The sequence below is a fragment of the Ursus arctos genome, unplaced genomic scaffold, assembly GCF_023065955.2.
Source record: "Ursus arctos isolate Adak ecotype North America unplaced genomic scaffold, UrsArc2.0 scaffold_24, whole genome shotgun sequence".
Lineage (NCBI taxonomy): Eukaryota > Metazoa > Chordata > Mammalia > Carnivora > Ursidae > Ursus > Ursus arctos.
Genome location: NW_026622919.1, coordinates 6,278,431 through 6,300,133, shown reverse-complemented (window position 1 = coordinate 6,300,133; position 21,703 = coordinate 6,278,431). Strand labels below are relative to the sequence as shown.

General features: G+C 57.0%; 2 protein-coding genes across 2 annotated transcripts; both read left to right on the top strand.

Annotated features, from left to right (window-relative positions):
• The first annotated feature begins 782 nt into the window (after positions 1-782).
• OTOP2 (otopetrin 2) lies at positions 783-9,271 on the top strand. The gene is given in 8 exon segments (XM_057318185.1): positions 783-959; positions 1,227-1,575; positions 2,267-2,403; positions 3,684-3,742; positions 4,184-4,317; positions 6,273-6,424; positions 6,426-7,157; positions 9,038-9,271. Coding segments are annotated over 7 exon segments (1,701 nt in total). The 5' UTR covers positions 783-959; positions 1,227-1,259; the 3' UTR covers positions 9,209-9,271.
• Positions 9,272-11,023: 1,752 nt separating this feature from the next.
• OTOP3 (otopetrin 3) lies at positions 11,024-21,509 on the top strand. Its single transcript, XM_057318206.1, is given in 9 exon segments — positions 11,024-11,042; positions 15,672-15,989; positions 15,992-16,087; positions 16,177-16,313; positions 16,939-16,953; positions 16,955-16,998; positions 17,281-17,399; positions 18,969-19,783; positions 20,844-21,509. Coding segments are annotated over 9 exon segments (1,734 nt in total). The 3' UTR covers positions 21,015-21,509.
• The last annotated feature ends 194 nt before the right edge of the window (positions 21,510-21,703 follow it).

The window sequence follows — 21,703 nt, the reverse complement described above, 5'->3', positions numbered from 1 at the left end:
AGGGGTGACCCACGCGAGGCCCTGCCCTCGCTCCAAAAGCGCGTGGTGACCCCAGTGCTCCGCCCCATGAGGCGCAGTCTGGGGACAGTACGCGGTCTGTCCTCACTGGATCCCCAGCTCTGCAGCTCCCGATGTCTCCACCCGTCGAAGGAAGGGGCCAAGGGCTGGGGAGGGGTGTCTGCGGGCAGTCTGGATCCCTAGGACAGTGGGTCTAGGACGGGTAGGAGGACTGACGCCCAGACAGCGAGCAGCACCGGGCAGTCCTGGCTGCCCCTCGCCCGCGCGGGGTCGGCGAGCCGCGCTCCAGCAGGGGGCGCTAGAAGACCGGACGCGGACTCTGCGCGCAGCTGGCGAACTTCATACCCAAACCCGACTTCGTAGCTTCCAGGCGACCAGAAGACTGCGGGGAGGGATAGAGGAAGAAGGAACTTTGATCACTGTGAGGGTGTGGGGGGAAAGGAGCACTGGGGTCCCGATCTTGGGGCAGCAACAGAGGAGCAGGAAGGTATAGGGTGCGCAGGGTCTGGGAGGGCGTTGGGATGCCTGCGGGCCCTTGGGGAGTCTATTGAGCATCAGCACTCGGGGCTCTGGACGGCGGGGACCGCGGGGTGCGAGGGCGCGGTGGGCGCCGGGGGCGGGGTGCCCTCTGGGTGCCGCAGTGCAGGGCTGCGCCCAAGCCTGGCCGCGCCAAGGTGACGGGACGGCGGGGGAGGGGGCGCCTCTTAACAGGTAAATATAAATCTTACCTTATCTGGCTCCCGCTCTCTGTTCCCTAAATTCAGCTCGGAGAAAAGATGGATCATGTGAGTGGCACTGAGAGATTTATGGAGCTGAGCTCCCGCGTCTGTAAATCAGCCTGCCCTCCCCGGTATAAAGCGCCCGTCCAGCCCGGTGTGGGAGAGAGGAGACGCTCGCCGCCCCCTGACCCCCAGCGCAGCGCGGGCTCCCGGCCCAGCCAGGTGGGTGCCCGGACCAGAGGGTCTACGGACTGGGGAGTGGGGACGTTGGACGGGGTCCGACGAGGCTGCCGCGGCTTCTCATTCCCTCCGTCGTCGAGCGAGAGACCCGAAGGGTCGCTTTTCTCTTCCCTTTCCCCAGCGCTTCCTCCACCACCCCGGCCCCCACCCTCCGGGTGAGGAACTTCTCGCTTCCTAAACCTAGGGATAAGATGGAGGAAGGAGAGCCCTCGGGGTTGACCTGGGGTCCTGTCCCCTCCTCCTCCACAGTGACCCGTCCAACCTCCCCCAGTCGCCCCTGCCATGTCCGAGGAGTCGGCCCCGGGCCCCAAGGAGAGCCCACCGGCAGCGCCGCGGGCAGGCTCCCGCGAGGTGTGGAAGAAGGGCGGCCGCCTGCTGTCCGTGCTGCTGGCCGTGAACGTGCTGCTTCTCGCCTGCACGCTCATCAGTGGCGGCGCCTTCAACAAGGTAGCGGTGTATGACACCGACGTGTTCGCGCTGCTCACCACCATGATGCTGCTCGCCTCCCTCTGGATCCTCTTCTACCTCCTCCGGACCGTGCGCTGCCCCGACGCCGTCCCCTACCGGGACGCGCACGCCGGCCCCATCTGGCTCCGAGGTGCCAGGGGAGGTGGGGGGGGGAGGTGGGGGGCAGGAGAGGAGCCAGAGGCTGGGACTTTCAGAGGAATTGTGGAGTGCGCGTCAAGGTAGGGGGTTGAGAAATTCCCCGGGGACCAGATGTGTCTGAAGATGAGATGGGCTGCGGTTGAAAGAGAATAGAAAAGGAAATAGTCTTGGAAGAAGAATGAAGTGAGGGATGGAGGGGAACTTCTTTGCCCTTCCTAAAGATTGAAAAGGGGTGGTCATGGGAAAGCCTTTGATGGAGAGCAGAGACCAGATGACAGCTGCAACTGAAGGAGCCCACCTAGGGCCAGTCTTACCCCAATCCATGCAGCTCCAAAGAGATAGGGGCTCAATAGGATATCCACCCATCCATCCACCCCCTCAATCCTATACTCATCCTCCATCCACCCATTCATCTTTTAATTCATCCATTCACCCATCCACCTATCCGTCCATCCATCATCCAATTATCCACCTATCCATCTACCCATCCATCCATCCAGACAGACAGACAGACAGCCATTTATCCATCCTCTCACCCACCCCATTCATCTGTCCATTGATCCTTCCACCTACCCTATTCATCCCTCCATCCACCCAGCCATCCAACGAACCCCCCATCTAGCCATCCATCCTCAGATCTATAAACCATCCTCTCTGACCCATCCCCCACCCCTCATTCCCAGGTGGGCTGGTGCTGTTTGGGATCTGCACCCTTGTCATGGATGTCTTCAAGACTGGCTACTACTCCAGTTTCTTTGAGTGCCAGTCGGCCATCAAGATCCTGCACCCTCTCACCCAGGCTGTGTTTGTCATCGTCCAGGTGGGTGGGAGGAGTGTTCTTGAGTGTGGTGGAAAGGAGCCAACACCTGGTATGAGGTCAGGAGATCTCCACTCTTCTACCCTGAGCAATCAAGTAAGGTGGGGATAGGACCGTAGCATGGGTCATATGAGTCCATAAATCTGGAAGCGCTTGGTAATGAAGTAATATCCAAACGTGAGCTCCTACTTAGGGGCCCTGTGATTTCATTTCAACCCAAGCAGTGCCGGTCTTAACATCTAACATGTCAGAGTTGTGGCAGCTGCCATGTCTCCTAGAACCTGGTCCGCCTTCCCTGGGGACCTGTAGAGGGGGTCTGTCTCAGCTCAAGGTCCTGCTGTGGGCATGGTGGGTTTGCCTGTAGAGGGGGTCAGTCTCAGCTCAAGGTCCTGCTGTGGGCATGGTGGGTTTGCCTGTAGAGGGGGTCAGTCTCAGCTCAAGGTCCTGCTGTGGGCATGGTGGGTTTGGCTTCAGCTACTGCCCATATGTTCTATATTTGTTTAGGAAATAGGGTATCCTGTACCTGGGGTCTTTCAAACAAGTTCAAGCATATATTTTTTTATTTGTTGCATACATAAGACTCTGAAAGATCTTCTGATTGAGCTGAGGCAGGACTGGTCTTACAGGAGACCAGAACAGATCTCATCCCTGTACCATGACCAGAATGACCACATGTAGGGTTCCCTCTCCTGAGACATCACCTCTGCTGTGTGGATTTCCACAATTCCACACGTTTATGACTTTGGTACTTATAATAGTTTTACCTTTTTACGGTGTGTAGGTTTGAAGAATACGCAGGTAAAATGAAAATACAGACACCCCCACATCAACAAAATACCATGACAAGGATTTGTTGGCAACGAGGGGAGGGTTGCAGAACAACAAAGGATGGGGATGTTGCCAAGGGGAGGGGAGAAGCCACCAGAGATTCTCTCTACCCAAGAGAGACAAGACCCAGCCTCAGGCTGGCCTGGCTCCCAGGAATAAGTAACTAGACAGTCAAAACTCTACCTGAAAACAGCAACAACAACAAACAAACAAACAGCAAGAGTTTACAGGTAACATTTTGCAAACTCTGAAAGAACGGAGAATGATTTTATACAAATTGTTCCATAGAAAGAGAGAAAGCGCCTCACTCATTTTTGTAAAGCTAAGATAAACCTGGTAGGTTAGTATGGGGGCTCTTGAGGTGGAGGGAACATACTGCCGGGTTTGGACATGGGCACTCCAGAGTTTAGCCCATCTGCAGAGTGAATGACCTCCCCCGCTCTCTCTCAACACAGACTTACTTTCTCTGGGTCTCTGCTAAAGACTGTATTCATGTCCACCTGGATCTGACCCGGTGAGTACAGGCTCCACAGCTCAACATCCACGTCCACCCAGGGCCTCTTTCTGTGCCCTTGGTGGGGTTTCAACCAAGGCCCCTTTGCTCTGTCAGCCTGAGTCCACCACTCTGTGCTGTGTTGTGTGCATGCGTGTGCCTACACACCCATACCCGTGTGTTTCGGTGGCGTGGGTTATATAGTGCATTGTATGTGCTTTCCCTTAGGAGAGGGGGCAGCAGTGGCCTGAGCCCCTGGATGCTCCCTGGTCCTCTCTTGGGTAGCATCCTGGCCAGACTAAGTGTTCCTTCCAAACTCAGCCTCTCTGTTCACACGGGGGCCTGACTGTTTTCTTACTTCCCAACGTCATCTCCCGGTATAGTTCCCCAGCTTTCCATCTCCCCAGGGACCCACGGTGGGCAAGCCTCTCACTGGCCTCTTTGCTCCCCCTCCCCAAACAGGTGCGGTCTCATGTTCACCCTTACCACCAACCTGGCCATCTGGATGGCAGCTGTAGTGGACGAGTCCGTGCACCAGACCCACTCCTATGATAGTTCCCACAGCAACACCAGCCATCTCCGCCTCGCCCCTGACCGTGAGTGTCCGCTCCACATTATACCTGGTCCAGGGACTTCCAGGCCTTAGGCAGGGTGCTTGTCTCCCTTGCCCTCATGAGAGAGGAGAGCCTCTCCTGCTCCAGGCTCTGCCTCTGAAGAAGTATAGGTGCAGGTGACACCAGAGGTGTCAGGGGCCATCTTCTCTTCCTGGAGGGTGCAGCTTTGGCCCCGCTGTTCAGGTCTCCATCCCACCAAAGAAGGGGTTTGGGCTCCAGAATGAAAGGGTGAGGGCGATCAAAGGGAAGGACAGAAAAGGGAGGCAGATAGCTCGATGGTGGAAGCACAGGGCAGAGTCTGTCAGGGAGAAGGTAGACAAAATAATCACGATGACAATAGTGACACTTGACTGAGCTCCGTATGTCAGGGTCTGTGGTAAGTGTCCTAAACACTCTACCTTACTTAACCCTCACAACTTCCCAATGAGATGGGAACTTTTTTTTTTTGAAAGAGAGAGCAAGAGGGGGTGGGGGAGGGGCAGAGGGAGGAAGACAATCTTAAGCCGACTCCGCAGTGAGCCCAAAGCCTGGTACGGGGCTCGATCTCACAACCCTGAGATCATGACCTGAGCAGAAATGAAGAGTCAGAGGCTTAACCGACTGAGCCCCGAGATGAGGACTATTAATATTCCCATTTTACAGATACAGAAACTAAGGCATTAAAGGTTAAATAGAGCTTGAAATTGGGAGACCTGGGATTGAGATCCATCTTTGCCTTGAACCGATATGCTATACTGAATGAGCTCCACAGGCCCCCTGGCCCTAGTTCTCGGGACTTCCGTAGGGCCCCCCACTAATCAAAACCAGACTAGATGACTAAGTCCATCTGGATTTTGCCTGAAGACACACGCACTCCTAGTATGGAAGGGTCCAGGAACAGAGAGCATGGAGCAGGAGACCCCAGCCCAGCAGGACAGACAAAGGGCCACCTTGCATATACAGAGAGCTCCTGAGGATGGTGAAAACCAACCCGGAGGGGGCGCCTGGGTGGCTCAGTTGGTGAAGAGTCCAACTCTTAATTTTGGCTCAGGTCATGATATCAGGGTCACGAGATCAAGCCCTGTGTCGGGCTCCATGCTGGCTGGGCCTGGAGCCTGCTTAAGATTCTCTCTCTCCCTCTCCCTCTGCCCCTCCCCCTGCACACACGCATTCTCTCTCTCTCTCTCTCTCTCTCAAACAAAACAAAACCAAAAAAACAACCCAGAGAGGTGGCCAACTTAACACGCTGGGGCCCTGGGGTGCAGAGAGGCAATACTAGGAAGGTACCTGCCGTGGGGTTGGGAGCCAGGTCAATAGCTCTGCCATTACAAGCCACGTTACCTCAGTTAGCCTCAGTGTCTGCATCTGCAAAACCAGTGGGAATAGTTCTGGGGATCAAAAGAGAAGTTTGCCAAGATCCAAGGTATTCTAAAAAGCGCACTCCGGGCACAGGACAGGATTCCTATAGGGGTGCTACAAACCAGAGTGCTGGGAGGTCACGGAAGGCACCTGGCCAAAGCAGCTCACGTTCTGGGCCGAGTCAGATGCCGGGGAGAGCCTTGAGGAAGCTTGAACTCTGGGGTTCCCAAGAGGGCCACCATCTACTGGGAACAGAACCTCGCCTATCTTGGGGAGCCAGGGGTGATTACTGATTGGGAAGGATTGGAAATGTCTGCCTGCAGGAATGGCATGGGATGAAGCAGGCAGAATCTGAGGTTCCAATTTTTGTTTATTGAGCACCTGCTGCTTACTGAGTGTCCCAGTCTCTGGAGCATAGTAGGTGCTCAGTAAATACCTGTGGAATGAATGCGCCTGCCGGGCCCTGTGTCGGCATTTTGGGATACGGTGGTGAATATGGCAGACAGTGATTCCGCCCTAACAGAAGCCACAGTCAAGAGGCGAGGGTCTTCTCCAGGAAGGTGGGAGGGCGGTGCAGCTCTGTGCCTCTGTCTCCACAGCGGAGCGTGCCAGCAGCTCGGTGGGCGGAGACTGTTCCTGCAATACAGCCATCTGCCAGATCTTCCAACAGGGCTACTTCTACCTGTATCCCTTCAACATCGAGTACAGCCTGTTTGCTTCCACTATGCTGTATGTCATGTGGAAGAATGTGGGGCAGGCTGCTGGCCTCCTCCACCCACGGCCACGGCCACGGCCACACCCCATCCCGGGTCAGCCTCTTCCGGGAGACCCTTTTCGCTGGCCCGATCCTGGGCCTGATGCTCTTCGTGGTGGGGCTGGCCGTCTTCATCATCTACGAGGTCCAAGTGAGTGGGGAGGGGGGCCGCACCCAGCAGGCCCTGGTCATCTACTACAGTTTCAACATCATCTGTCTGGGGCTCATGACCTTGGTCAGTCTGAGCGGCTCAGTCATCTACCGTTTTGACCGCCGGGCCATGGATCACCATAAGAACCCCACTCGAACCCTGGACGTGGCGCTGCTGATGGGTGCTGCCCTGGGCCAGTACGCTATCTCCTACTACTCTATCGTAGCCGTGGTGGTGGGCACACCCAGGGACCTACTGGGAGCGCTCAACCTAGCCCATGCTCTGCTCATGATTGCCCAGCACACCTTCCAGAATGTGTTCATCATCGAGAGCCTCCACCGGGGACCACCCGGGGCTAAGCCTCATGACACCACCCCCAAGGAGTCCTGCCATGGACTTACCTTCGCCAACCAGGATGCGCTCCACACCTTGCCTGCCTGCCCACCCACTCCCAGGCTGGTTGGCACCAACCCAGTGGGCCCTCAGGAAGCAATGGCCATCATCTCGGCCCCCAGGGGCCACTGGAGACGCCGGTGCCTGAAGGACATTTCTCTGTTTCTCCTGCTCTGCAATGTCATCGTGAGTAACCGGGGGTCGTTGGGGGGGGGGGAGATGGGAATGGGCTGGTGGGAAGAGAAGGCCAAGGAAGGATGCTCTTTCAGGTTTATTCACTTGGCCTTCTCTGTCTTGCCTCCAGCCCACTCGAGAAATCTACAGCTCTCTAGGAGAGAAGCAAGTTCAGAGAGGGTCAGATGCAGCCCCTGGGCAAACAGCATCTCAGGACACAGAGAGAGAATGAAATCCCAGCCTTCTGGCATCTAGGCTGCAGATGGAACTGGAGGGGTCCCAGGGAATGCTGACATGGGGGCTGGGCAGAAGTGAGAGGGAGCCGTGAAGTGATGTAGAGGGAGGGTGCCCTCACCCCTAGGTGGAAGGTGTGACTGCTCCTGGGAACTTGTGACCAGCCTGCTTCTCAGAATAATTGGAGCAGCATCAGGAAGTAGCAGAAACCAGCAGAAGTGTGAGCACTCTTAGCAGAGTGCGGCGGAGGGCTGGCCTGGAAGGGGGGCATTCGCAACAGCGCCCCCTCCCTGCTAATTCAGCAGAACCGCTTACTAAGAGAAACTTCGTGTGCTAGCAGCGGACTTCACCCCAGGGCACAAACACTCCCCGGGAAGACACACCCCCCCAGTAAAGGAATACCCCTCGTGTGGCTACAACCCAACAGAGAAACACTCCAGTGTAGATAAAGTCGCTGGGGGAGAAATTTCCAATATGCAAACATGTACCCATGTGAGTACATCGCAAATACAGAGCACAGCTCTGCTGAAGTTTCACTCAGTATAAAAATGGCCCTTGCAGCGATAACCTCCAACAGAAAAATATCCCTAAGATACAAACACCCTCAATGTGGGTCTATCGTGATGTAGAACAGGACTCCAGACTGATTCCCCCCGAGCGCACACTGCACGAAATACACCAACGGCCCTGACCTGGGTGCATTCTCAGTGTGTTCCTGCTGTGAATACTGCCCAACGGGCAGGTAATCTGTTAACAAACAAACAAACAAACAAACAAACAGAAAAAGGTGATCACCAATCTCTGACCATCCAGTAGAAGCAATAAGACTCAAAATCTCCTTCTATCTTGGGCCGGCTGGGAGCCTGCCCCCAGCCTGGCCCCGCCCCCACCTCCCCCACCCCCACCGGGGGCCCCACCTGCAGGCTGGGAGCCACCTCCAGGGATGATGTTTTTGCTGTCCCGGGTCAACTCTAGGAGCATCATCCCCAACTCCATTTCATAGGACAGACAGAAACAGGCTCAGAAAGGAGCTGTGTGTGCCCAAGGGCACAGTAAACTGGGGCTGGGGAAGGTGGGGCTGGCCTAGAAGCCATTGTTCTTTGCGTCATACCCCACACCTGAACCGTCTGAGCTCCAGCCAGAGATGAAGCAGGATTCCAGCCTTAACATCCTCCCAGACCTGGGAAAGGAGGGGAGCTGGAGAACAGAGCTTATGGAGGGTGGTGCTGGGGTCCACTTCTGGCTAGATCCTGAAACCCCTGCCTTGGGCCTGTCTGATTCTACCACCACCCTGCACACATCTCTCCAGGAGAGAGCTGCTGATTTAGTCGTTTGTACCAAATTCTCACATCACCTATCTTTTTCCCCTCTTCCCCATCTGACAAATGAGCCATGATAACACGGTAGGAGACGTGATCACAGGGGGAGTCCCAGCCTGCGGTGGGCAAGTTCGGTTGGGCACATTTTCTGAGCTCCTTTGTGAGTGCCAAACCCTGCCCAAGATTCTGAGGTTCCCCACTCACCACCCCCCAGCCCTTGCTTTCCAACAAACTAGAGGGCTGGGACCCCCATCCTGTCAACCCCCAGCAAAACCCACAGCAATGACCGGCAAATGGCCAGGCCAGGCCAGGACCTGACGCGCTCCTCTCTCCCCACAGCTGTGGATCATGCCTGCCTTCGGAGCCCGGCCTCACTTCAGCAACACTGTGGAGGTGGACTTCTACGGCTACTCGCTGTGGGCAGCCATCGTCAACATCTGCCTTCCTTTCGGCATCTTCTACCGTATGCACGCTGTCTCCAGCCTGCTGGAGGTCTACGTGTTGTCCTGAAGCCCCCACAGAGACACACAGGGGTGGGGCTCTGCTCATGTGCCCACTCCGAGACCCCCAGCAAAGAACCCCAGGCTGGCGGTCACTATGCTACATTACCACCCACCCCACCCCACCCCACCCCCCCCGCCCCAGGGTAGAATTTGCACCAAAGTTATTTTTCCAGGATGAGTTTTTACATCACAATCAGGACATACCCACCCACCCCAGCATGATCCAGAAGCATGGAGTGACCAGGGAGAGGAGACCTCTCCCTATACTATCCGGGACCAGGCAAGATCTGGAAGTGTTGGTGGCTCTGGCACCACCCCTGATCCGAGCCCTGTGGCCTGGCCAGGACAGCTGCCCGGAGCTGGAACGGCCTGCAGTTCGCCAGCTGCTCCCCACTCCTTGTCTCAGCCACTCCATCTGGGATGATTGCAGGACAGGCTCTTGGGGGTCAGAGCTGGAAGGAACCCTGGAGATTTTCAGGCCTCAAGCTTTTCAGCGGGTGAGCCAAACCTGACTTACAGACTGGGTACAGACCAGTCAGTTCCTGGGCGGCTGGGAGCAGCTGGGCAGAGTGCGCAGGCTGCCATCTTCCTTGTCCCCTTATCCTCAAAGGACAAATACATTTGTTTATGTGTTCCATGAAGCATGAAAGGTCAGGAAAGACTGACCTAACCCAACGACCATTCTACGAAGGAACCTGAGGCCCAGAGAGGTAAAGCGACTTGCCCAAGGTCACAGAGCTAAAGAGAGCCAGAGCCTTTCTACTAAGAATCATAATTCTCAAACAGCAGAACTTCTTTTTCTTTAAATAAAATATTTCAGGAACCCAAGTTTATAACACAAACAGAGCTGTTCTAGTTTAAGAGGTGTTGGGGGACAGAACCTTACTGCAAGGGGCCTCCTCTTACCCACCACCCCCACTCCCTGGGGGTCCCCCAGGCAAAGCCCTAGGGCTTCTAATCCAGAAAAGGCATGAGACGGACTAGCAGGGAGAGAACCTGAGAAAGCCAGGCAGAGATTGAAGAGGAGGCCCTGCGAACTAGGAGAGGAGGAAGAATCAGTGGCCGGCCACAGTCAGGTGAAGAGGGGACAGGCTACAGTGGGGACTGGGGTGGGGGCTGGGGTGGGAGAGGTGGGAGCAGCAGCGCCTGGAGCATTAGGGACTTGAGAGGAGGACGTGTCTGGACCCTGCCGGCAGGATGAGGTGGGCAGGTCTCAGAGGCTGCGGGTAGCATGAGGAGGGCACGAGGGGGGGGACTTCCCTCCCCACCCACCTCCTGTCCCGTCAGAATGAGGTCTCTTCCGCCCCAAGTTCACGTTTGATTTAGGGAGAGAGAGTGGAGAGGCGAGGTTGCTGTGAGACCGCACCCCTCTCGGGTGCTGGGTGGGGTACAGGAAGAGACGACACCAGACCTGGGAGGGAGGGGGTCCAGTCTGTTCCCTGCCTGGCCACCAAAGGAAAATGTGGCCTGAACCCCTTTGCTGCAGCTTAAGGACGTTGCACCCCCCCCCCCCACCCGGGAGGCGGGCGGTCGCTGGTCCTCTGACCCTGAGGCCGAAAGCCTGCGCCGCCTCCGGCCCCGCCCGCCCGCCTAGCCGCCTCGCTACTGGCTGCACCGTCCGGGTTGGAGCCCCTGGCGGGCTAATTAACGAAGGATTAATGAGATTCCCAAAGTCAACAGAAAAATCGATGGGCGGAGGAGCCCGAGCAGCGGCTGCGCAGTCCCGCGAGGGTAGGGCGTCGGGGGTATCGGTGCGGGCGCGGGGGCCTCACCTGGACTGACGATCGGCGCTGCGCCAGCAGTCGGTGGTCAGCCGGCCGCGATGCCCGCCCAGGCCTCAGGTAAGGCGGCCGGCTAGACTCAAGGAGCGCCCTTGGGCTGCTGGCGGGACATTCCCGGCGGGCCCACCCTTGACATTCACACCTGCTCCGCCCCCAAAAACCCGGTTCATAGACTAGGGGAGGAAGGGCGGGTTGACTGGGCGGAGGCCAACCCCTGGCGACCGCAGAACGGGCCCCTCTCTGCCCCCCACCCCAACTCTAGCTCCGTGCCCCACCTCCTTTCCGTGGATGGAGCGCACACAAAAGTCAGCAGGGCGCGCCCCACCCCAGCCGGTCTGGGCGCGCACAGCCAAAGGTGGGTGCTGAGGCCAGAAAGAAGCAAAAACCAGGACGGCTGGGTAAAGGGGTGTGGAGTTGGGACTGCCTGGACGCCCAGTCTGAGGCATATGGGTAGCGGCTGCCCCAGGCCCCGCAGTCGCTCGAGTGGCTCGTAGAGAAATCCCAAGCTCCCAGTCCGCGCTCAGCAGACTCCTCCAGAGCTGGCCCTGCGCTCCTAGCCAGGCGCCGCGCCCCGACGGCTGCGCCGCTTTCATCACCTGTCTCTAATTGCGACCCACAAATCAGTTTGGTGTTCCGCCCTCCCTTGGACTGGCGTCGCGCCGAGGGACGTGCCAGAGGGCGGCGGATTCCTCCTTGTCAGTGCTGGGTGCCCTCCCCCTCTTCCCCGAGACCCCTACGTACCCCACCCCGGCACCCTCCCCGCGGCGGACCGAATCGCCACTTTCAGGGCTCCCTCTAGCGACCGTTGGAGGGTTGGATTGGGGGTGGGGAGGATAGGGACAATTGGAAGAGGGCCCTGGAGAGAGGGCACCTGGAATCTTGTCCTCCAGTGTCCCCTCTAGGCCTGCAGTCCAAGCAAAAACCGCCCCTGAAATTCACGAGTAATCCTGACCCTTCCAACCTCTCCAGGACCTCGGCAGAACTGGAAGGAAATGCACAAATAGCTAACAGGCTCTACGTGCATTTACATGCATTAAATCATTTAATTCTGACAAAATCCCTATGAGGTAGGTATTATGCGTTAAGTCCTCCGTTTATTCATTCGAGAAATCTTTACTGAGCACCTTCTATGCATTGGGTACTATTCCATAGTTGTACATCCATTTTACATATGGGGAAACTGAGAGTCTGAGTAGCTTATCCAGGATCACAGAGGTAGTAAGTGCCAGAATCTGGACTCTTTTTTTTTTTTTAAGATTATTTATTTATTTATTTATTTGATAGAGAAAGCTGAAAGAGAGCACTCAAGCGGAGGGGGGGGGGGGAGGTGGAGAGGCAGAGTGAGAGGGAGAAGCAGACTCCCCGCCCAGCAGGCAGCCTGACCTGGGGCTCAATCCCAGGGTCCTGAGTCAAAAGTAGACGCTTAACCGGCTGAGCCACCCGGGAGCTCCCAGAATCTGAGCTCTTAATCCTTGGGCTATACTGCCCTGAGAAGACAAAGGAGATTTCTGGGGAAGGCTGAAAGGAGCAGTCGGCGTTGGGAGAAAAGGAGCAGGGAGGTGTCCCTATGAACCTTATGCTTGCTCAATTTAGGCGGGGGAGCCTGGGAGGAAAGATGAAGATCTTCTCTAAAGTCTCCTAAGCTGGGCGTGCATGGAAAGGACTTAATGGAAAGGGTCTCTGTCCATGCTTCTCCCCCCCAGAAATCTCCCCCCAGAAAATGGCAAAGTCAGCCAGCGAGAGTGTCTTGCCTGGGCTAGGTTTGGAGGGTTTAAGTTAAGCAGGACCTGGTCTCCACCCTGGAGGAGCTCCCAGACTGGAGGGGAGCCAGCCATGCCCACAGCGCCTCACCACACAGTGCACACCCACTCTCAATAGATGCTTGGGCAGGGAGAGGATGCTTCCCGGGAGAGGGGCTTAAGGTAGGTGGTGAGGTTGGACGGGAACCATTGGTGGAGGGTAGCAGGCAAGGCAGAGGAACAGCGGGCTCCAGGAGCGAAGGGGGGAGGCGGGAAGCCACCCAAGAAATGTGGAGCCCTGGAGCCCTCTGGCTAGGCCTGGATCAACATTGGGACAGGTGCGCGAGTGTGAGAGGGGGGCTGGACAGGGAGGGGGAAAAACTAGAGCAAAGATGACAGAGACGACTGGGAAACGGGGACAAAATCTTTGGAGAATCTTTAAGAGAGGACTGAGTTTTGTTATTCTATTTGCCATAAGAGAACCAAAGAAGATATAAATATTGAACAAGTTCACATGGGCGTATGGGGGCTGGAGAGACTGTATTTTAAAGCCAAATGCAGTGAGGGTCTTTGGGTGGTTACAGAGGGAAAGGCTGAAGTTCTCGAAGCTCAGAGTTCAAAGGCAGAGACAGAGCAAAACACAATGGGTTCAAATGGGGCAAGCATAATAGGTGATGCCCCAGCAACAAACATGGGGTGCAGTGGGGGTACCTAGTGCAGCCTAGGCATGGGGTTCAGGGAAGGCCGCTTAGGGAAGGGGGTTTCTGCTCTAAGCTGTAGTCAGTCAAAGGGCAAGTGGGTGGGCATTGTGGGCAAAGGGTGGGGCATGGGTGGACAGGGAGGTGAACAAAAGCCAGCACGTTCTGGGAACTGCAGCAGGACGGCGCAGCCCGCGGCAGGGAGTGGGGTCTGAGGACAGTGCTGGAGAGGTAAGTCGAGGCCAGACCAGGAAGCGGCAGAAGCCAGCCTCCAAGCCCAAGCTAAACACGCACTGCCTGGTTTCGTTTGTGAAAGGCTGCGCAGGCCATGCGAGGTAGTTTGGACTTTATACTGAGGGCAATTGTTTGCCTTTTTTTTTAAGTCATTATTTTAACACAAGTATAATTAACATACAGTGTTATATTAGTTTCCGGGGTACAATATAGTGATCCCCCAATTCTATACATCCGTCAGTGCTCATCACGATGAGTGTGCCCATCACCTACTTCGCCCACCCCCCACCCCCCTCCCCTCTGTAACCACCAGTTTGTTCTCTAGGTTGAAGAGTCTGATTTTTTGTTTCTCCTTTTTTCTCTGTCCTTTCATTTGTTCGTTGTTTCTTAAATTCCATATATAAGTGAAATCTTGTGGTATTTGTCCTTCTCTGACTGACTTATTTCACCTCAGCGACTGGTTGCCTATGTTGGGCTCAAAGTAGGGGAGAGGCACAGTGCATAGGGAGACCAGTCCCGGAGAGAGAGGAGGGGGCCCTGGACGAGGGTAGAAGTTGAGGTCAAGAAAAATCTAAGGGAGACTTGTGGGCTAGAATGGACAGGCTGGGACCCGAGAGGTTGAGGGGGGAGGGGGGAGGCAAGGCGGGTGCCCAGCTACCTGCTGGGAGAGGTGGTGATGAAGATGCCACTCGCTGAGAGGATGTCCCCCTGGAGAATGGGTACAGAGAGCACTTGGAACCCTGGGCCCAGAGCACCAAGCATGTAAGGGCAGTGGCAGCCCCAAGGGAGAGAACCAGAGGTGGCTGGGGATGGCAAGAGAGGCTCCCAGGTCAGCTCGCACAAGGACAGCACCCTGAAACACCAGGGCATCCCCACTCTCTAGGGCGGCTTCAGTCTCACAAGGAATGGGTACCCAAAGGGCCCACAGGGGAGCGTGCTGGACTCCAGGCTGGGGCCCTGAGCTGCAGGTATGGGGTGACCCAATATCTGGGTCCAAGAGAGGCGTGACAAAGAGTGGGCCTGAGTGAAGACTTGAGGAAGTTGAGAAAGTAGCAGGAGACATTCAGGGAAAGAGAAAAGTCGAGGATGGTGTTCCCCATGTTGTGCTGGGCATTCACAGGTCATCCAGGAGTCGGGGTGGAGGATGGTGCATACGGAAGTCAGTTCCGTTCAAGGCTGGGGCATAGCACACATGCTGATCCCAGCCCGTCCCTTGTTCACCGCAGACATCGCAAATCAATCCCAGAACTTTTCCCCCTAAACCTTAATGCGCTTTAAAATTAATTTTAATCACATAAATAATACGCTCTTAAAAACGAGAGCATTAAACCACTCCCAATCCTAATACCCTCTTCCCTTCCCCAGAAGAAACTCCGGCTGTCAACCTGGTGGGCGTCTTCTAGACCTTTTAAAAGGAGTGATTTTATGTGTACTCATAGGTACCCATAATAGAGTATTAGTTCAGATGACAGCATTCTTTCCCACCACACCCACACTCAGCCTCAGGATCCTGCTCCACACAGCAGGCCAGGCAACCATTACCCGACTAACCGGAGTCAGAACACGAGAGGACACTTGCTCGCTCTCCCTGGCTTCAGGAGGGAAATACCTCCCAGAGGTCAGCGGAACACGAGCTGCCCGCTCGTGGTGAAAAGTCACAACCCCGGAAAATGTCCAGTGTCCAGACATGATGCAGATGCCCCTGGCTCTCCTAACAAACGTTATTTTCCTTCTCAAGATCAGGCGCTGGGGCAGAAAGCGGGACAGCCCTGCAGGGGCTGGAAGTGAGGTATTCCTCAAGCTAATCAAAATCATCCCTGTGTTTATTTGGAGCACAAAGAATTTCCATACCCCCTGGTCTGTTTCGAACCTCCCCAGGTCCCGTGAAGTCGACAGAGAGGCTGCTGTTATTTCCAATGTCCGACCAGGGAGGTTGCAGAGCCTGCCCCAGGTCACACAGCAGGTCCCCAACTGAAGCCGGGACAGCCCGGCAGCCCACCAGGACCCTTTCTCCCCAGCCCCTCTTCAGGCTCCATCCGTGGCCTCCCCAGAAGCGCAGGGGATCGGAGTAGCCCCGGCCGAGGGGAACCCGGTGCACGCGGGGGCTGAGCAAACGGGGGCTCCCGCCTCGCCCCGGCAGAAGTCCTGGCTGGTGCGGCATTTCTCACTGCTGCTGCGGAGGGACAGGCAGGCCCAGAAGGCAGGGCAGCTCTTCTCGGGGCTCCTGGCCCTCAACGTGGTGTTCCTGGGCGGAGCCTTCATCTGCAGCATGGTCTTCAACAACGTGGCTGTCACGCTGGGCGACGTGTGGATCCTGCTGGCTGCGCTGAAGGCCCTGTCCTCCTCTGGCTCCTCTACTTTGCCGCCCGCACCACGCGCCACCCCCACGCTGTGCTCTACCACGACCCTCACGCGGGACCCATTTGGGTGCGGGGTGAGTGTGGGGGCACTGGGTGGACGGAGAGGGGTGGGGAGGGAGAGCCAGGTGCAGGGGGGGTGCCAACGGCCACCTGGCCCGGCCAGGCTCCCTGGTGCTCTTCGGCAGCTGCACCATCTGCCTCAACGTCTTCCGGGTGGGCTATGACGTCAGCCACATCCACTGCAAGTCGCAGCTGGAACTCATCTTCCCTGTCATCGAGATCATCTTCCTCGGCGTCCAGGTGACCGGCCGCCCTCCTCCCCATGCCGCGTGCACACACTCCCTGCCTGTGCCCGGGAAACCACCACGCAGGCAAACACATACGGGGCCGAGGGGACGCACACACGTACCACAGCCCCCCACTCCTGCCTGCCTCCACACACCCGCACCTCCTGCCTGCAACCACGCACACCTACACGTGTGTGCCTGCGTCAGCACAGCCAACGTGTCACTGACATGCAGACACCTGGAGATACGTCCACCCGTGCCTACTGGCATATGACCAAATCTACACCCCCCGCCCAGGTTCACAGAGCTACTACCGCTCGCGTTCCTGAGTCCCTGTCCCGTGCCGGGCATCGTGCTAGCCATTTCTTTGCATCATCCTTTCCATCCCCCCAGTAAGCAGGCATCCCCCTGAGGGGTAGGCATTTTAGCCTCATTTTAGAGCCAAGGAGACTGAGGCTCTGAAATATTTTGCCAGTGGCCCAAGATGACACAGCAAGGAAATAGCAGAGCCAGGATCCCAATCCAGCCTTCCTCACTGTCACTTCCGTTGTAAATACACACAAGCAATTGGGGCACACACCCCACGGTTCTACCCACCGGGACCCCAGGCCCCGGGCTCAAGGCCCCATCTCTTTCAGACCTGGGTGCTCTGGGAAACACTGTAAGGACTGTGTTCAGGTCAGGACCAATCTCACCAGGTAAGATGGGGCACTTTCTCTCCCTCCAACTCCTGGGTCCCCCTGTCCCCCCGCTAGTGCCTGCTCCCACAACTTCCTTGGACATGGTGTCCCTGGGGCCACCAGTTAGTCTGGGAAGGGGTCCCAGGGGTCCCAGTCCCGAGGGCTGCCTCCTCCGTAGTCCCCATGCCAGATGGGATCTGGCTTTGGGACAGAGTGGTCACCCTAAAGTCAGTGATGATGAGGGCGGGGCACCTGGGGAGCCGGCTGGGCTGTGTGGGCAGAGTGTGACACGTCCTCCAGGTGTGGTCTAATGCTGACCCTGGCCACAGACCTGCTGCTGTGGGTGCTGGCTGTCACCAACGACTCCACGCACCGCGAGATCAAGGCTGAGCTCAACGCCCTCATGGAAAACTTCTCAGGTACAGAGGAGACATGATCCCCAGCCCTGAATGCCCGCACGCACACACACGCACACACGCTACACTCCCTCCCAGAGCGGGAGCAAACTCTGGAGGCCAGATCACGACTAACACTGGTAGACACCCTGCCCTCATTCTGTGCCTGTCCCATGGGGTGCTAGCCCCCTGCAGCCCTGCTCCAGGCCTCTGCCTCGCCATCAGCAAGCTCCTAATCCTGGCGGGGCTCTTCACTGATAAATCCAGGTGTGTACCCCACCCCTACTATTAGCATTTTACTTGCAAGAAACCAAAAAGGCTTCAGAACTGAAAGTAGTGTCTTCCTAACACAATTGCAGATACCTGGACCTATCAGGAGGGACAGAAGATTTTGGAGCCGAAAGAACTCCTCAGAGTTCCATGTGCCCAATCCCCTACCTGTACATTCTGCCCTTAGAGGCTGTATCCCATAAACCTACGTGTGGGACTCAGCCGCACCCGTGCGTATAAAGCACCCGGGTGGCATCACCATCCTGACCCGTGTGCAGCCATCCTTCCCAGCACATTCACGCATTTACACACCCATGGCAAAAGTCATGGCCCGCCTGTGTACGATGGATATTCCTCACACTCAGACACATTGTTCAGAAGAGCTGTGCAAAGAGAATTTCTTTGGCAAGTGACATCACAGATTCTTTCATTACTAAAAACATCTGAACACGCAGATGAGTAAAAGAACGGGACATAGCCATCATCTAGACATAATAATTACTAACATTTTGCCATATTTATTTCAATGTTTTGCTAAATTACGGAGATCACAGCGTTTCATCTCAAAACATTTTAGTGTGCATCCCTTTAAAATGAGTATATTTCCCTACACTACCACAACGCTCTTCTAATTTCTAACAGAATTCCTCAACATCATCCCCATCCTCTCCAACGATCTATATTCAACTTTCTCCAGCCAGCCTGTGAAATGTCGTCTATGATGATGCGTTCAAACACGCAACGTGCTTGGTTGTTCCATCCCTTAAGTCTCTGTGTTCCTAATGGTGCTGAGGTTTGTCAGGCTGCGTCCTAAGGGTGGCATTTGACTTGTGCTCCTCTTCCCTGTTTTGCCTGCAAACTGGAAGTACGGACCCAAGTCTTGATTAGATTCAGGTTAAACACTCTGGGCACCAGCGTTCTACAGGTGATGCCGCGTGCTTTGCAGGGCACCTCACGGCGAGGCCAGGTGCCCGATTACCCCCCAGCGCGAGCTGCTCAGCCAGATCCTCCCGTTACAAAGTTGCAGATCTCCTCTTGCGCCCGACCAGCGACCTGTAGAGGTGACATTTGACCCCAAAGACACCATGTGTTGAACGCTTTAGGAAAGCGTGGCGCCTGAAGCCTGGGATCCCTTTGTAAAGAAATGACCATCCTGTGATTTCTGATTTCTATCTCTGGGCCTCAGTTTCCAGGTCTGTAAAAATGGGCAGCTGGGTCCCTTCCACCTCTGGCATACTCCAGGGGCACGGGACTGATTTGTGCAGCTGGTTTCCTCCGAGCAAGGCCTGAGTAACTATCCCTTCCCGCCCTGCCCCCTCCCAGGCAATGACACCAACACCTGCCTCTGTCTCAACGCCACGGTGTGCGAGGTCTTCCAGAAGGGCTACCTGATGCTCTACCCCTTCAGCACTGAGTACTGCCTCCTCTGCTGCGCTGTGCTCTTTGTCATGTGGAAGAACGTGGGCCGCCGCCTGGCACCCCACACAGGCGCCCACCCCGGCACCCCTCCCTTCCACCTGCACGGGGCCATCTTTGGGCCACTGCTGGGCCTGCTGGCCCTGGTAGCAGGCGTGTGTGTCTTCGTGCTCTTCCAGATCGAGGCCAGTGGCCCCACCATCGCACGCCAGTACTTTGCCCTCTACTATGCCTTCTATGTAGCCGTGCTGCCCGCCATGAGCCTGGCATGCCTGGCGGGCACGGCCATCCACGGGCTGGAGGAGCGAGAGCTGGACACGCTCAAGAACCCCACCCGCAGCCTGGACGTGGTGCTGCTGATGGGCGCCGCGCTGGGCCAGATGGGCATCGCCTACTTTTCCATCGTGGCCATCGTGGCCACTCGCCCCCATGAGCTGCTCAACCGCCTCATCCTGGCCTACTCGCTGCTGCTTATCCTGCAGCACATCGTCCAGAACCTCTTCATCATCGAGGGCCTGCACCGGCGCCCGCTCTGGGAGACGGTGCCCGAGGGCCCGGCAGGGAAGCAGGAGGCTGAGCCACCCCGCCGGGGCTCCCTGCTGGAGCTGGGCCAGGACCTGCGGCGGGCCTCGCTGGCCTACATCCACTCCTACAGCCACCTCAACTGGAAGCGACGGGCGCTCAAGGAGATCTCGCTCTTCCTCATCCTCTGCAACATCACGGTGAGTGGGAGCGTTTACTATCCCAAGGGTGATTGGCCTGTCCCTTGTGTTGTCAAGGACACCTGCCTCTTTCCTCCTAGCCCTACGCTGCTTGAGAGCAGAGTCCCCCCGGCATCCTGCAAGGTGCCTGGCATGACTGTGCCCAGCACGTACCTAAGTGCTCTTTACAAACATGTAAGATGTTCCCCTTCAGCCAGTTTACTTTCTAGTTGGAGAGACACGGGGAAACCAGCCAGGGAATTAGCAAGAAAGTGATCACCCCCGGAATCTGGTCCAAGGAAGAGATCACAAAGTGCCAGGTTTTCTAAAAACTCTCTAGCGGAAGGAGTTAACCATGACTGCTGGGTGTCTGGCAGCTGAAGTCCCACGTCCGCCTCTCCATGCTGTCACTCTGCACGCTCACCCCGTGCCGCAGGCCCCATTCGGCACCATCACTGCCGCCGTAGGGCAGATGGGGAAACTGAGGCTTAGGCGGTCCCACAGCCTGTCAGTGGCACTGCCGGGACAACCAACGGTGGTCCAAGGGCACGTTGAACACCACGTTCCAGGCGCGTTGCGCTGGCAACCCCTGAGGTGCTGAAGCCCCGGCCATAGGCAGACCACACGCTGTAGCCTGGCCCGAAAGTGCAGTAGGAGCTCAGAGAAGGAAGTGCGGGCCACAGGGGCCAAGGGAGGCCTCATGAAGGTTGAGTCTGGGCCTTGAGAAAGGGTCAGAATTTGGACAGAAGACAGGGCCAGGTGGAGGGAGCAGAGAGAGTCAAGACCGGCAAGAGGTGGTGGAGGTCGGGGCACAGGGGAGCCCAGCTTGACAGGGCAGGCTGGGCCACGGCTGATGGCAGTGTGGGGCCTCACGGTCCACCTGGAGCTCAGGCTGGCATGTGGGGAGGTGGCTGTGCGATGGGGTGGGGGGATGTGGCCGAGGAGTGGGGGGGGGAACGGCTGGCTTTGAAAGCCTAGGGCTGAGGGGATGTTAGGGTGGGGGCTTGCCCTCCCCTCCCGAGCAGAGCACCCTGGGGCATGGAGAGCCCTCTCCCTGACTCAACCCCCTTCTCCTCCCCAGCTGTGGATGATGCCTGCGTTTGGCATACACCCAGAGTTTGAGAACGGGCTGGAACAGGACTTCTATGGCTACCAGACATGGTTCACCATCGTCAACTTCGGCCTGCCTCTGGGGGTCTTCTACCGCATGCACTCCGTGGGGGGGCTGGTGGAGGTCTACTTGGAGGCCTGAGGCTGCCCAAGGACCAACCCCCAGCAGAATTCCCAAGTGCCAAGACTGGGGAGAAGGTGGCCCAAAGCCTCTGAGCAGGGGCGCCTAGACCAGACTGGGTTCCCCAAAGCCTCTCCCTCCCCAGATCCTCACTGAGGTGGGGGCACTGTCTGCAGCCCAAGACCAAGGGCAGAACCTGGACACTGAGCTTCTGATGCCCGTGCCCGGGACGTGCGTGCCCCTGCTCACCACCACAATCAGTACAGCCCAGGGTGCACCCAAGAGGCCTGAGTCGAGGAGGGCCGCTGCCACCGAGCCTGGCCGGCCTCAGGGGTCTGCCTCCTTCTGCGGGAAGGACACCTGGTCCGAGCTCAGCCCAGGACATCCCAGAAGCTTGCAGCCCAGCAGGCAGCCCTGGCCCTCCCTCACCACGTACTCTGTCTCCTAATGAGCTCATTAATTAGCTACCAGGCAGGGTTCAACAGCTCTCTCCTGCTGCCATAAACCCTGTTTGTTTGATCGATTACACTCAGGCTTCGTGACATTTGTTCCCAGGGACAGAACTGCCACTCCAAGTATGGTGGGAAGGGACAGTCCGCCTGGTGAGGGCTGGGACAGTCTATTTCTGAGCCAGGAGGGGTCTAAACCAGTCCTCCCCTTGTGTGATTCATGGGAGGAGGTGAAGAGAGGGGCTGGGGCTCTCATGCACC